This window comes from Chrysemys picta, chromosome 1, assembly GCF_011386835.1.
Source record: "Chrysemys picta bellii isolate R12L10 chromosome 1, ASM1138683v2, whole genome shotgun sequence".
Lineage (NCBI taxonomy): Eukaryota > Metazoa > Chordata > Testudines > Emydidae > Chrysemys > Chrysemys picta.
In genome coordinates, this window is record NC_088791.1 from 170048403 (window position 1) to 170064942 (window position 16540).

Sequence of the window (16540 nt, forward strand, 5' to 3'; positions counted from 1 at the left end):
GGAAAACTTCATATCTGGATTCTGCTGCCCTCAGGGAGGGGAGGGCTTGAGTCAATAATCCTCAGATGGCAAACTACCTCTTTCACTTGCAGTGGTTAGTTTTTGAAAAGATTAAATTCCCCTCTGGAATTCAGCATCATCATTATTATTATTATTTTATTTTAAAAATGGATAACATTTGCAAACCTGATTATGCTGGGCTGCTTTAAATCGGCTTATTGCTGTTTTATGATCACAAGCAAACAGTAACAGCAGCCGGGGTGATTGGCCTCACCATGTGTACGTACTGCTAGTAATACAATAACTGATGAGTACCCATTATGATCGGCAAACCCCAGAACCTCGGATGTAGATGCAAACAAACTGATTTCAGTAATTTGGAGGTTCCTGAACACTGGCCCATTGAGGGCTGTGCTATCCATATGCCAGGGCTGCCAGATCGTAAATAATTGGTATAAAATGTAGCATATTGCAGTCATCCTTTCTATTCTAAATAGTGGTACAGCCTGCAGAGATCACATGTCACACCATGCACTGCTCCATCTTGATTCAAGCAGCAAGGGGTGACTAGCCCCAGTATGTGTCTTTCACTGTGCTAAATGCTGTTATTCCTTCTCCCCGTGTCTTTCCCCCCCTCCCTTTTAAAAGGACACTGCCAAGATAAAAACAATGCTAAAAATATCCCTCACGTATGTAAACACCTTAGATGTTTAAAACCGAAATTTAAAAATCATTATCCTAGCTTTTCACCGCTGATGTTATTAGTTTTTGGTTTTGACTCGATTTGGACAGTGACTCTGGCGTGATCCATTTCACTTTCTGATCTGGTTTCTTATTGTGCTAGCACAATAGTCTTGTGTCTGGGTTCTTAGCACTGCAGGAAAAGGTCTTAGTCCAACATAAAACTTCTTTTAACGGATCTCTTAAGATGCTTTACTTTTGGACAGCAACTGTGAAGCAGCTAGGACGGTGCAGTGACAAAGCCCAAAGCATTTTGATTCAGACTCTCAAACAATTTTCATATCAATAGTGACTTACAAGGGTGCAGGCATAAGAAAATTGCTAACTGGGGTGGGGCATCAGGTGCTGTCCAGTGGTTGGCTGTCAGGGCACCTGGATTCTATTCACAGCTCAGCTCCTGGCTCCCTTTTTGATCTTGGGCAAATCGCTCATCATATATGTGCCCTTCTACTAGGTTAGGGTGGTACTTAACCATCCCCTAAGGCTGTCATGAAAACTGAATGGTATCTAAGTGAAAGGTGTGTGTGTGTGTGTGCACCTGTGAAGTATTAATTTGCTAAATAGCAACGGCTGTGGACTACTTTAATTTTTTTGGAGTAACTTTTTGCCCTTCCTCTTTTACAGGCATGGCCTTGGCACAGCGTCGGGTCACTGTTCAGGAAGGCCCTCTATACCGTACTGAGGGCTCCCACATCACCATCTGGTGCAAGGTCAGTGGCTACCAGGGTCCCTCAGAGCAGAATTTCCAGTGGTCCATTTACCTGCCATCTGCCCCAGAGCGGGAAGTGCAGATTATCAGCACCATGGATCCCTCCTTCCCTTACGCCATCTACACCCAGCGTGTGCGGAGTGGGGAGATCTACGTAGAGAGGGTACAGGGGGACTCTGCCCTGCTGCACATCATGAAGCTCCAGGACCGGGACGCTGGCGAGTACGAGTGCCACACACCCACCACTGACGAGAGGTACTTCGGGAGTTACAGCGCCAAGATGAAACTGATGGGTAAGGTGTTTGCTTTATCTCGGCTGTCTGGAACCCAGATAACTAAGTATTGACTTCATCCTGGGTTGACTGTACTAGAATTCATTAAGCCCCCTTGTGTGGTATGTCCCATGCATGCTGTGTCCCAAAATGCTTGAGTAAGGAAAAAGTACAAGAGAAGAGAATGTTTATATAGTATAAATTATATGAAACAATGGTGTAAAGACAGCATAAGAGAATAAATTAAGACTCCAGTAATAAGACTTAACAAGAGGAGAGAAACCAAGAGGCGTAGGCGAGGTGGAAAGGCATTTCAAATCTTGGCTGAAAGCAGGACATGGAGTTGATTTGTGAGCAGAAAATAGGAAGCCTGTTCCAGATGCCAGTACAAAGAAGAGAGCTTTCATGCCAAAGGGGGCAAAACTGTGTGGTAGGGAAGAGAGGAAGCCAGTGCTAGATAAGCATAAAGACAATCACAGGCAAGGTTCGTGAGGCCTGAAACAAAGAGAGAAATGTTGAAATGGATCCTGAAATGAACAAGCAGTGGGATGAGCTTCCTGTGGTGAGGGTGATGAGGTTGTCTTTTCCTTTGTACTAGACAAATCGGAAAGAGCTGCCTTGTTTTGGCATTTTCCTAGCACCTTTCAGAGAAAGGATCTCGGAGTTGTTTTCAAACTTTAATTAAAGCCTCTGCACATCTCTGTCAGGTTTAGGTCAGTGGTATCCCAATTTAACAAGTGAGGGAGCTCAGGCATGGAGAATATGCCTTGCCTAAGGTGTCTCAGTGAATCTTAAACAGAGCTGGGATCAGACTCCAGAATGCCTGACTCCGAGTGCCATGCCATAATCAGCTCACTATGCTCCCCCTTTTTAGAATAAGTGAGTAGGATAACAACTGGGGGGTTGCTGTGGGTAGAGATTTGATCCGCTCTTATCCACCCTGGGTGTGTCAGAATATGCACAGCTTTGTGGTTGGAGCAGGTGGTGCGACGTCCTCTGCTAAGGAGCATGAAGCTAGAAGCAAGGACAAAGGTGTTCTCCTTCTGACTCTGCCCTGTGACCGTGGGTAAGGCACTTTAAATTCTGTGCCTCAGTCTTCCCATCTGTAAAATGAGGATAATAGTGACTTAACTCGTAGGACTGTGCGGATCAATTAACGTTTGTCAAGTGCTTATTGACGTCCTGGGACAAAAAGTGCAGTAGCACCCTACAGCCGAATGTGCAGAGTTTGGCATTTTAGAGGATTTCATCCTCAGAAAAACAACTTGGGATTGATATTTTTGGGAAATAATATAATAACAATATAATAGTTACATATTCTACTTGTCAGAGATCATGCAAACAGTGCTTTGACTGGGCTTTTCTCTCTCCTTACAAACTTAAATTTTTGGAGGAAAGTGTTCAAAGGTGTCTTCTGGGAAATCGTTGCAAATCAATCTCTTTGTACAGTGCAGTCTTCTATGTTTTCTGTGCATGTCTTTATTCATTTCCTTAATGTCTAAGGAGCAGTTATATGAAAATAAGATTTTGGTTATTTACGAGTACATCTTCCCTGGTATTTATTCCCCCCCAAGAACTCACATTCATCTGTCTGTGACATATTTGTGACATCTCAGTTGTCACCATGTAAAACAGAGGGTTCTGACCTCTGGTGGGGATATAAATAGCAGGAGCAGATGGACTCCTAAGAAACGTAGATCTTGGTTTTTAATATAAACTGTCCCTAGAAGCTGAAGTAACAAGGGAAGAGAAATGCAGAAAATAGACTGGTTTCCAAATCCTTTTGTCTCCCAACTCTGAGCAATCACTAGCTCTCTGAAGGCTTTTAACCCTTTAGGATTATGGATGTTAACCTGGAGTTTAACAACTTAATTCCTAAATTATTTTAAGCATTCATGAATGGGGTGAAGATGGTGGATAGGGGAGAGGGACAGTGATTGGGGGGAGGATGGGGAAATATCAGAGGTTCCTGAGTCTGGAGTAGGAGAACTAGGTGGAGGAGCAGAGCGATCCATGGAGTGGAAGAAGAATTTAGAGTAGATACATGACTCGTGCATCTGAAATGGTGATGGAAGCAGAAAGCTGCTGGTAGGGAAGAGGGGAGTTTTCTCTTGGAGAAAGCAGAGCACTGCAAACTTTTGAACTAGCAAACTCTTTCTAGCAGGCCTGTTTAATGGTGTGCTGGGGTTAGGGATGGACACCTTGTGGATTGGCCAGTTTCTAAGGTTTGAAGGTGGCTAACTGGAGAAGCTGTGTCATGGAGACATGAGGCTATCTGGTCAAGGGGAGAGATCAGTAAGAGGCTACCAGGTGACTCCCTGAAGGAAGACAAAGCCTGCTGTGCTGTTGCATGGGTGTGCAGTGGGATACATTCTGCCTGCTGAATGCTGAAGAGAACCAGTTGCAAGTGGGTTATGAGGGTGGAAAGTAATCTCTTTGGAGGGGAAGGCATGTGGGTCTCCTAGGTTGGGGCAGATGGTGAAGAACGAAGAGGTGACTTGGCTCCAGTCAGACACTTAGGCCAAGTACCCCAGTGCTTGAACCTGGGCCCTCTTGCCCAGGAGGTTGGGCGTGCCGCAGGGGGGGATCAGAGTTCAGGTTCTGCCTGGGATGAGGGCCTCTGCTTGGTGATTATGAGAGAGGGAAGGGATATGTTGTTGGAATACTTTGGACCTTGACAATTGGCCTTCTCTCACCCTGCTTGTCCATTAAGAAGTTGACAATAGGGGACAAATAGGAGACAAAGCTTTCAAAGGCAACCGGGACTGCAAGTTGTTTTCCTACAGGAAAATGTGGCTCGCAACTTTTGTTTTTTTTGTAGCGGATGTGCACTAGCTTTGTAAAGTTGTCCCTGGAAGCTGATATGGCCTGCCCTGAAAATCCTAGATGTTTTGCCTGCCTGACTGCTTTTGACCTGGGGCTAACAAACATTGGCTGCTTCTCTCTGCCTTCCTTTTAAACACCACTAAATAGCAGTTGCATCCCATCCTGCCTTTTGGGGAAAGCATGTTCAAATTTGCCCTGAACTCCCTTCCTGAGGGAGGCAGTATGGGGCTCAACTGCATGAATGGAGCCCGAGAAGGAAGCTGGCAAAGTAGCAGGTCATGTGGAGCAATCAACTGTTTCTTCTGCTCAGTGGCAGTTTTTCCACCTGAAATGCAATAGTCTCTCCTGGCATCTTGCAGAGTGTTCTGTTAGCTAGCGTGAGAAATCCCCCTGTGAGTCAGGGCAGTGACTCCTTGTGGGTGGGTGGGGGATGCTTCTAGTTACTGGAGGGAGTGAGGTTTGCAGCCAGGTTTCCTCCTCTTGGGTTCTTGTTAGCACACGTGCGTATCCTCTGTTTCCTTTAACCCACGCAGGAGTAAAGCATACCTGTTCAAGAAGAGCTGCTGAGCCTTAAGTGAGTTACTGTTCTCATTTTCTCCGAAGTGGAACCAACCATTTTCCCTTTCATTACGTTATGAATTTTTAAATCCCTCATTAGGTTGAACGGCTTTTTTTGGTGGTAGAGAGGCCTGGTGAGACAGAGAATAGAGATGCTAAAAAAAATCTATGTGGGATAGGTGGGAGTACGCAGGAGGGCATGGGGAGGTTTTCGAAGTTGTGTAGTCTGGGCTTTTGGATCACTTAGTGCTATTGTGGTTCATGGTAAATGGTAACTGAACAATCTGTTTCTGTTAGTTACAAAAGGTGCTCTGGGACCTGGCGATCAGGGAAGGCTCTCTGAACAGGTCTGAGGGCTCTGGAGCCATCTGTCTCTGAGGTCAGGTGGGATTCTAGTGCAGTCTGCCTCTGATAGCTGCTGTTTGACTCCTTGTCAGCCCAGTGACCTCTTGCTGTGCTAATGCATCCTGTTCCTTTTGGCCACTGTTTGCACCATGAGCTATTGTGGTGTTTGTTCTCTCCCACTCTGACCAGGTGCCTTGTGCTAGGAAGCCAAGACACTTCAACCGTTAACTGTTGGACTGATTTGATATTTTTAAAGTCACGTCACTCACGCTTGAAGGTTCACTCCTCACATTTAATAAAAATCATGACATTGTTTGTTTTATTTTTTGTTTTATAGCTCAATACACAGCATGATGAGGGTTCCTCTGTGTGTATAGGGAATCTGGGTATGGGCTGGATCCCCCCTCAGCTTTCCTAGGTATTCCTGAAGCCCACAACGTGAGGTGCTTCTAAAACGCCTTGAGATGTTTATCTTCAGATAATGTAAATTTATGAAAAATGGGCAGGCTGCAACAGGAGTCCCCAGTTCATAGAAGTTAGAGATGGGAAAAGTTGGCACCTGTAGCTCCAGCCCTGGAGTTGATGCCTATACAAGGAGCACTGTGACGGGTTGGATCACAGAAACCCCCTTGGGAGCTGCCACCCGATGTGCAAAGACTACCCCTGCTTCTGTTTTCCCTGCCAGCTCAGGACTCCAGCACCCTGTCTTGCTGAGCCAGACACTCCTGTTTGGCTCCAGACACAGACCCAGGGTCTGAATCACTTGTCCCAAAGCTGCAAGTTTACCTGAAAACAGCTCGCAGTAGTGCGCTTGTCTTTAGCACTCAGATGCTCAACTCCCAATGGGGTCTAAACCCAAATAAATCTGTTTTACCCTGTATAAAGCTTATACAGGGCAAACTCATAAATTGTTCGCCCTCTATAACACTGATAGAGAGATATGCACAGTTGTTTGCTCCCCCAGGTATTAATACATACTCTGAGTGAATTACTAAATAGAAAGTGATTTTATTAAATACAGACAGTAGGATTTAAGTGGTTCAAAGTAGTAACAGACAGAACAAAGTAAGTCACCAAGCAAAATAAAATAAAATGCGCAAATCTATGCCTAATCAAACTAAATACAGATAATCTCACCCTCAGAGATGTTTCAGGAAGTTTTTCTCAGACTGGACACCTTCCAGGCCCGGGCACAATTCTTTCCCCTGGTACAGCTCTTGTTGCAGCTCAGGTGGTAGCTAGGGGATTCCTCATGATGGCTTCTCTCCTTCTCTGTTCTCTTCCCCCCTTTATATATCTTTTACATAAGGCGGGAACTCTTTGTCTCTCTGGGTTTCCACCCCCCCTCACTGGAAAAGCACCAGGTTAAAGATGGATTCCAGTTCAGGTGACATGATCACATGTCACTGCAAGACTTCATTACTCACTTGCCAGCACACACATATACAGGAAGACTCACAGGTAAATACAGCCATCTGCAGACAATGGGAGTCATCAAGATTCCAAACCATCATTAATGGTCCACACTTTACACAATTACAATAGGCCCTCAGAGTTATGTTTTATATTTCTAGTTTTAGATACAAGAGTGGTACATTTATACAAATCAGATGATCACACTCAGTAGATTATAAGCTTTGTAATGATACCTTACAAGAGACCTTTTGCATGAGGCATATCCCAGTTACTTACATTCACTTATTACCGTATTTTCTCTAAAACTATCTCAGTTACATTATATTGACTTATTATCAAGTTTTTATAAAACCATATAGACTGCACAACGTCACAATGTAAATTTATGAAAAATGGGCAGGCTGCAACAGGAGTCCCCAGTTCATAGAAGTTAGAGATGGGAAAAGTTGGCACCTGTAGCTCCAGCCCTGGAGTTGATGCCTATACAAGGAGCCGCATATTAACTTCTGAAGAGCTGCATGTGGCTCCAGAGCGACAGGTTGGCCACCCCTGCCTTACAGCATAGGAGTTATGTGAACTCTTCTTGCCTTCATCCTCTAATTTCATCCTGGTTTTTTTGCTGCTCTGAAAGTGATGGAGCTATAGGGGCATTCTGAAGATTGTGTCTTGGTTCTGACTTGAAAAACCAAAAGCAACTGAGCACGGTTGTCTCCAGCGTAGAGTCTGCAATGGAAAGTCCCCAGGTACCTGTCTAGTTCATGCTAAAGAGAGCTGAGATTGGGGGGTGTTGGTGATCTCTCCTTCCTGGGAGGCTGGGCAAGTTTAGGTAAAAATTTAGCAGGGTTGGAATAGGGCTAACTACAATTTGGTAGCCCCCTCGTACGCTTTCTTAATCCAGCTATACCCCCCAACTCATTGACTTTGTTCCTGCACAGCCAGTCCAGTCCAAGTAAGCCTAGCTCACCTTGTGCAGTTTGGCACTTAATCTATATTCTGTGCCATGTTCCCCCTGGCCAGCCAGCACCAAAGCCAATACCTTTCTTCTTGCTGCTATCAGTCTTCACCCACTTCTGATGCTGGGCTGTGTATGTGATGCCGCCTCCTCTTAACAGCTCAATCAGTTGTTGGTGTCTCCACAGTCGCCCCACTTCTCCTAGTGACTTGGCCCTAGGGGTAGCAAGCTGACTCAGTTACATCAGTGCGCCTGTGAGGGCTGCCCAGTTGCTGTGGTTTCTCTGTTGTCTTTCGCAGGTCACAGTATGACGCTGATATATGTCCTGAGAGGTCACAGGTGTGGAGGAAGCAGACCTCTGCAGCATTCATATTGCTACTCCTTTTCCTGTTGGCTCCTTCTTCAGCTGTAGCAAAAAGCCACCTGGATGAGAGACACTCTGCCTGCTACTCTCCTTTCCTGAAGTCATAGCATGATTGAAGTGGCTGGGATGTGGGTGAGGGGGACGGCATTTGTCGTCTCTACTGAATCCTAAATCTGGCCTCCTAGAAGCAGGCAAATGGGCAGAAGTAATGAGCTGTGAGGCACAGTGCCACTGCAGCCTGGTATTCTGCCTTGCTACACAGCTGCTGTGCCTGGCTAGGCATTTCCTGCTAATGCTGCACCCAGAGCCAACAGATCTACTGTCCTTCCTCCCCTGACTGAAATCCAACTCACTTGAGCTCATCTGTTGATGTCGTTCCCTTTAGGATCCTCATTGGGTGTGACCAGCATTTAGTAGTGTATCAAAGGTGGCAGGAGCTGGCTGTGTTTCATTGGTCATTTATGGGGTGTTTTCCATACAGGATGTAGGACACATGGGACTTGAGTAAGGAACTGTGGGGGATGAATCGCTTCAACTGATGAAAATATATTTTAAAAATCTGTTTTATTTTAAAGATTTATGCCTGCCCCATCTGGACTGAGACAGATCTGTGTATGGGGGCCCCAGGACTCAAATAAGAGGTGTGATGTGGAGCAGGATTAAGGTGCATTGACTGAGCTGGAAATAGGGGGAAACACTTTTTACATCTTCTTGCATTTTGCATGGATCTAGCATTTCCCTCCGTATTGAACACTAAAAACATCTGTAGTCAGTTTTAGTCAGAAGGGAGTTGGTCTCTTTCCTTGGCCTGGCATGCAAGTTCTTCACACAGAGAGCAAAGTGAAAGTGGGGTAGGAGTGGGAGGAATGTGTTGTGGCAGAGGAGAAAAGGAAAGAGAACATATCTGTCTATGATGGATTTCTCTGATGGACATCCTCTACCTTGTTCCTCCTCAAGAAGTTCAACCATGGACAATCTCTGCTCAAAGCAGAAGAAAAAACCATGCCTCTCCCTTGTATTCCTGCTTCATATCTCCTGGCTTCTCATTAACATGTGGCTGAACAATCACTATGCTGTAATGGGTCTTGTGACCTTGTGTAGCTCTTATTTTATTCTGTCAGCTGGGGCACAGGTGGCTTCACTCCAGGGGGATTTAGAGGTTGGAGAAGACTGTAACACAGACTGGTAATGAGGGGGGAGCATGGTGTGCAGTTGAGGACAGGAATGGTTCCTCCGGGCTTTTTAAAAGCTGCTTTTCCCCCAAGAAAGGAGTTTTCCCCCAGTTTTCAGGTGAGAGGCAGATGCCTAGGGAGGCAGTGCAATTGGCTCCAGCGCAATGAAACAAATATTGCCGAGCTTGTGACAATTAGCTATTTAAAGTGAAAGCTGTAAAATTGCATAAAATGAGACCTCAGCAAGGCTGACACAATGGAGGCTTTTTCCTCCAGCCTCTCCCCCCACCCCAAATCCTCTTTGTTTTTTGATACTAGGGTGGGCAGGGGACTCTGTCTAAAAAACTCTATCTAAGACTATGTCTACATTACATCTGCCCAGCTCTAAACCGATGGGAGAGAGCTCTCCTGTTGGCTTAACTTCTGCCAGGGCCGTCCTTAGGATTTATGGGGCCCTATGCCCGACGGCAGCCCAGGTTTGCATGCGTATTTTAGATAAGGGTGATCTTTTGACGGATTTATTTAAAAAACTATACGTCTGAAGATTCAAGCATTTAAGACAAAAGATGAATACTCAGGTTGTGCATTTAAAAATCTATGCAAGGATTTTTTCTAGAGATGTCATTTTATAATCTTCAGCAACACACTAATGAAATATTTTAAAGCAAATTTTAAACTAAGGTCCTGTAGACTAACATATTCTGAGTAAATATTACAGTAATTCACAACTATTTTTGTCAGTAAATTCAGAAACTGACTGTATATACACCTCTACCCTGATATAACGCGACCCGATATAACACGAATTCGGATATAACGCGGTAAAGCAGTGCTCTGGGGGGGCAGGACTGCGCACTCCGGCGGATCAAAGCAAGTTTGATATAACACGGTTTCCCAAGGACAGCGTTCTGTCTGGGTAGAGGTGTACCTGGGGGTTGGCAAATGCCTGTTAAATGGCTTCATTACCACTTGAATGGCTCTTTAACAGTTTCAATGTTGTGCTAATAGGTCTGGCAGGCTAGAAGGCTTTTTCATTTTTAAGTACTAGATCCCCTCCAGAGGAAGACTCACCAGGCTGCAGCAGTCAGCTGTGGTTGGAGCCTCAGGAAGGGTCAGATTAGAACAGGGATTGGAAGAGGTGGGGGGAGGGTGGACACTAAGAACCAGGGGTCCCCCAAATTTTCAGATGCCCTACACAGCTGCATATGCTGTGTATGCCTAAGGACGGCCCTGACTCCTGCCTCCCCAAGAGGCTGTAGCTACGTTGGCAGGAGAAACTCTCCTGCTGACATAGCGCTGTCCACACCGGTGCTTAGGTCGGTGTAATTTACGTCGCTCAGGGTGTGGATTATTCACACCCCGGCGTGACGTAAATTATACCGAAGTAATTTGTAGTATAGACAGAGCCTCCATACAGAAGGGAAGAATGAAAGGAACCTAGACTTCAGTTTAACAGAATTTTTGGGCTGTCCTGATGACTTCATTATTGACTATCCCAACACACCCAGCTGTGGTTCTTCTGGCAAAGCAGCCGATGGATAACAGGCAGGTCCAGAATTGCTTCTCATCGGGCTAGAATTTCTGCTTTCCACGGGATAGTGAGCTCTCTAGGTCACTTTGCTCACTGGGCTATATATGTTGCTCCACAGCAGTGTGGGTAGCTAGTCCCCTCAGAGTTGCAGCATCCTGTGCTCTCCAACTCCCTTATAATTGGTCTAATAAAATATCTACTGTACTATATCAATTTACATGGCCCCTGTCATCCTGGTATTAGAGCTCTGGGAACTTTAATGCTTGCTCTCCTCTAGTCCTTGGAGTCTGTGTTTTTCTTCTTTGTCTTCCTTTCCTTGTATCCATGCCAAGACTTTTTTGCAACCCCCCTTCCTTTACAGAATCATATTGTGTTTTAATAGTTTTGTAAATACATCTGACATGCCACCCTCATCTTTTGTCCCCCGTTTCTTCTGGGTCTAGAAAAGGTGAGAGGTGGCATACATCAAATGGGTTTACGTCTCAGCTGCAGTGGGTTCAGTTGTGAGAATCATCTCACCAAATGAGGGCTCTTGGTCTGATTCTGGCACTTTAGTGGAGGAAGCTGGGAGTCAAGGCTCTTGGGTTCCATTTCTGTCTCTGCCATTGACTTGCTACGTGAACTTGCTTAGATAAATCACTTGTCATCTCTCACTGTTTCCTCATCAGTAAATTGGGGATAATACTGTACAGATGTGTTACAAGGACTTGAACTAAATAATTGTAGAGTGGCATTGGATCCTCAAGTGAAAGGTGTTAGAAGAAGCAAAACATTAAGTTTCTGCTGTGCCTAATAAATCATATTGAACATAGATTCACTTCTTGTCCTACGTGCCTGTTTTCCCAGTTTCTTGAAACTGTTGTATAGCCACTTAAGAACATCTCCTAATATCTTCTAAAATTATTAGGGCAATAGGAATTGGAACTGGATGCTTTAGAGGAGGGTGCAAGAAACCCCAAAGTAGACAACAGTGGAATAACGTAACTCTAGAAAAGGATGTTTCCTCCTCGTCTGCATCATTTAGATGTCTGATGCTCTGAAGCAAGAGGGTTCACATCCCTTTCAAACTTAAAAAAAAAAAAATATCCGGTTGCCATAACTGGATGTTCATTATCTATTGAAATGGCTGATCATTTCAAATCCTGCTAAGCTCTAGACTTTAATTATATCCTGCTGCAATGAGTTCCACAGATTAATTGTGCATTGTGTGTGGTTTTTTTAAACTACTTCCTTTCAGCTTTACACTGAAAGGTATCTTTCAGTTGAATATTTCTTTGCTCTTTTTTTATGAGAGAGGGCAAATAGGAGCACCTGACCTACCTTCTCTGCTCCATTCATTTTGTGTATCTTTATCATGTCCCAATTATTCATCTCCTCTTTAAACAGTCCGTTGTTCACCTTTTTTTGCAGTATGCCATCTGCTATTTTATCAGATTGGAATTTCATGCCTGACTTTTTTTTATTATTGTAGGATTTGATATCCCTCCTCTACCCCAACATATACATAGGAAACTAAACAAGTTGAGTGCCTCAGCTAGACCGTGTTCCTAACAGCAAATAGTCTGGCACACCTGCTCCCCTCCACTGAAAGCAGGGGTGGTGGTGGGGGTGGTGGTATGGCCTCTTTGGTGTGAAGACCTCAATTGTGGAACTAATCTATTTTTGTCCCTCTCCCCAACCCTAGTGAACCTGGAGTTACAGTCCTTTACAGCACATTATAAAGTTCCATTTATTTTCCTGGATTCTTCCTGATGGGGTAGGGCTAATTTTTAATTTTAGCTAACATGTGGAGGAGGTTTTAATGTTATGATCTTTGGGGTTTTTTTGAGTGCATCTCTGTACTTCTTTTACACTTCTGTAGTAGTTAGGTGCATTTTTAGAAATTAATACAAGATTTTCAGGTTACATTCCCCTCCAAACATAATTTAGTCTTTATAACAAGCCCTCTGCCAATTTGTACTTGTTTGATTTGTGATGCTTTTTATCTGACTTGGGGAGGAAAATCAAAGCCCAAATGCTGGACCTGACTTTAAAGTGCAGGACTTCTGTCATGTTTTTTGCATGTCTGTTAGTTTGGATAGTGAAACCAGACCGGAGGGTCAGTTCAAACATACCTCTTTGACGCTAAAATAATCTCTTCAGCATGATACTGTTTTCACAAGCATCAATTTGAACTCTGTCACTGCTTCCACTGATGCTTGACTCTTGCAAGCAGCTGATAGCTCCCTGCAAGTGTCTGTGCTACAAACGGCCTGTTGGGAACATTGACTAGCTTTTCTTTCCTGCCCATCTGCCTTACAAGTATCAGTTCAGGGGGACTGAACTGTCTGCTGGCTGCAGCCTTGCACTGACCTTGGTTCTGGAGCGGAAGTAGCAATTGGTTCAGCCACCTTGCCTGCTCCTTTTGCTTTGCTGATTGAATCTTCCCTCTTTAATCTCTCATGCACCATGGCTCTGCATTTACCTCTTAATAGGAGTCCTCATGTAATAAATATGTTTTAGTGTATACAGTACCTTCTATGCACTAAAAGTTCCATGCTGCGCTTTGACACACTCCTGTCTGAAATGGTCAGAGCACACTGCAGAACTTTTTGTGTGTGTGTGTGCGGTAGCAAGGTCCATGTGGCCACTTAGTGCAGGGCAAGCTAGTGTGCTGTACGTTCACACCATGTCTTGCATGCAAAGTCTCAGTGTCGATAAGCCCTTAGATTGCTTAAAACCACAGCACTGATCCTTTTATCCTTCCTAGGTAGGTGAATTAAGTTCCGTACATTGGGGGGGGGGGGGGGGAGGCTCTTTCAGATGAAGCCCTGTTTGCTAAATGCAGGAAACTTTTGTGCAGCTCTTTAACAGTTGTAAAGGTCTGTGAGATGGAAGATGCTATATAAAAATAATGATAAAAAGAGCAAGAGAGGATTGGAAAGACTGGGCTAGCAGGTGGTGGGGTGAGTAGGTGCTAATGTTGAAATTGAACAGAGCTTGGTACATGTGTCCAAGTCTCTTTTTGTAGAGATGTCTCCAGACATCAGAGGGAAGCTGGCAGAGGGAAAGCATTTGAGTCCCTTTTCTGGAACTTTCTGCAGCCATAGCTGCATTGCCAAAGGGCAGCAGAGAAGCATCCATCTCTTCTGCTTCTGTGTCTCCCTGTGACAGGTGCAATAGGAGTTGATTGGTCAAAGCAGCTTGGCAACTCTTCTGCCTTGGGACCTGTTTTTTGACTTGCTGACAGACTCTGTTGGTGTTTCTGGCTGCTTTGCTGGAATAATGAGTGGCCGGGGAGAGCAGTTTCTCTGCTTCTGTACTTCAAAAGAGTCTCTCAGCATTAAGTGGGGAAAGTGATAACTGTGAGCGCAGCTGCTAACATATGGCACCCGTCCCCTGCCTTAGCAATTGCTCAGTGAACTCTGAAAGTGAAATACAGTCCCTGCAGCTCCAGCCAGATGCAGCTCTGAGAAATCCTATAATGGAGCAGGCCATTATTCTATTACCAGCAAAAATTTCACGTTTCACATCTCCCATTTTCCTGCTGCCTCTCTTGGGGATGTTTTGCTATGTTTCTGCCTTCCTCCCACTCATTTTTTTTTTCCTGTAATTCATTTTCCCTCTAGGATTACTTCATTCTTTCTTCATCTCCAGTCTCTTAGGTTTGGTTTTTCTGCATCTGTCTGTCTGTCTGCTCCTGAGAGGCAGGGGCAGCTGTTTTTGCAGCTGATGCCAGTGCTATTTTTTGTCAGCCTTGATGCACAAAATAAGTCTGATCCCCTCCCTGTGCGAAGGAAGAACCACGTCCCAGCATAGCAGGAGAAGTTCAATGCCCATTGTAAAGCTAGCCTGCCTCTGTCTCTGCTTGTGTATACCTTTTGGTCAGCAATCAGTGTTCCCTCGCAATAGTGACTACAGTTTTGCTGCCTTTTTTTTTTTAAAAAGGGGCACCACGTAAACTCTAGAATAGTTGCAGCAACAAATAATTCTAACCATGTTTCTAATAATACATCATATTCTGTGATTTTTTTTTTTTAAATCTAATGTACTTTTTAGACTGATGCTGTTCGTACTGTTTCCACATCACTCAAACTTGGAGATCCAACTTAAATGGGTCACTTTCAACTCTTGGTTCTCAAACCCTAGCCTAGGGCTGCTGCTGTTTCTTTTCTACTTCACAGAGAGGATGCTTTCTATCCAAAACATTGCCTGTTGTGTGGAAGTCAGAAGGTTGGAAAAAGATTTCTTGCCATTTTGTACGGTAATCAAGAGACATCTGCCCAAGGTTCTTTGATTCAAGTACTCAAATTACTTTTCTAATTGCTGGTGATTTAGGGAGTGAGGTGGTAAGGTTGGTTGGCAGGAAATTGTGGGATTTGTAATGGAGAAGAGCATAATCGAGAGGCTGAAGCAGTAACTTAGGAGCTCCTGGCTCTGCCACTGACATGCTATCACCTTGTGCAAGTCACTTAATATCTCTATGCCTCAATCTTCCCATCTGTAAATGGGGGAATAATAAAGTATCTAAAAAGGGGGGGGTCTTTTTAGAGGCTTAAGTGTCTGCACATGCTGACACCTTTCACCAATGGCATCTCTGAGACCTTTACGAAGTTTGAATGATTAATGATCACAACTTTATTTCTCCTGCTTCGCCAAACAAGCCTGTGGTGTTTTCTATAGATCCTGAAATAATGAACAGCTTGGGCTCTTCATATAGGAAGCATATGATCCTAGGAGGGGAGGTGTTCAGAAAGAAAACTTGACCTGAATTAGTAGTAAGCTGCCTTGTGGTTTTGAGGGGCTGGGAGGAGACATTTTCCCCTCTTGATACTGGGGCTGCCCAGTCAGCTTAGTCCTATAACAGTTTTACGATCTTTATCTGATATAGGTTTAAGAAGATTTCCCTGGGCACGGTGGATTATTATAAGTCGGCAAGCAGCCTCCAGCTGATACTCCTTCAGAAAGTATTTATTTTAAGTGGGTTTAACTGTATTTAATTTTTTTTGCATTGGCTGTAAGTAAATTGTTTACACTATTAAAAAAATAGAATCTGGATAAAAAGGAAGGTATTATGGCTTTCTAGTATGCTCTTAGGGAGGGGAAGAGATATCTCGGGTAGACCAAAGAAAGTAAAGCAGCAATGTGGATAAATGTAACCTCATTCCACAAAACGCTGACTAGTAATACTGTCACCCATCTGTTGATAAATTGGAGGTATTGTGGAAGGGAGGATTTCAAGAAAAACTCAAGTGCTGCATAATATTTCAGTAGGGGTGTCCCCTCCCATAATTCACTAGTGAACCAATGACCCAGCATAGTGCTAGAAGTGCTAAGCTGCTGCAGGCTCTGTCTTTTGATGAAGTGTGAAGCTGAAGTACTCTGGCCACTTAGAGGTTCATTAGTAATCACATGGTGCATTTCTTAAGAATAGGGTTTGTTAACTGTGCTATCTTGGCCAAGTGCCATTTGTCGTAATTACATTATTTTTTCCAAAACTTCTCACTATGGTATTCTTCACTTATGCTCCTTCTGCAGTGTTACCATACACTGGACTAGCCGCCCTTCCACATTCCATCTCAGACATGGTTGCATTTCAGTGATGCGTTGTGTGTGTGCATGCACATGTACAGAATATATATTTGTAAAAGTGCTTTCGAATACTTCAGAATGCC

General features: G+C 44.3%; 1 protein-coding gene across 4 annotated transcripts in view; it reads left to right on the forward strand.

Annotated features, from left to right (window-relative positions):
• The window catches only part of IGSF3 (immunoglobulin superfamily member 3), a 164184-nt gene that overhangs the window by 45079 nt on the left and 102565 nt on the right, over nucleotides 1-16540 (forward strand). For all 4 annotated transcript variants that reach the window (XM_005310171.4, XM_065589576.1, XM_065589578.1 and 1 more), the window contains one exon: nucleotides 1366-1743. In XM_005310171.4, the coding sequence (XP_005310228.2) occupies nucleotides 1366-1743 (378 nt within the window). The remainder of the gene's footprint in view (nucleotides 1-1365; nucleotides 1744-16540) is intronic.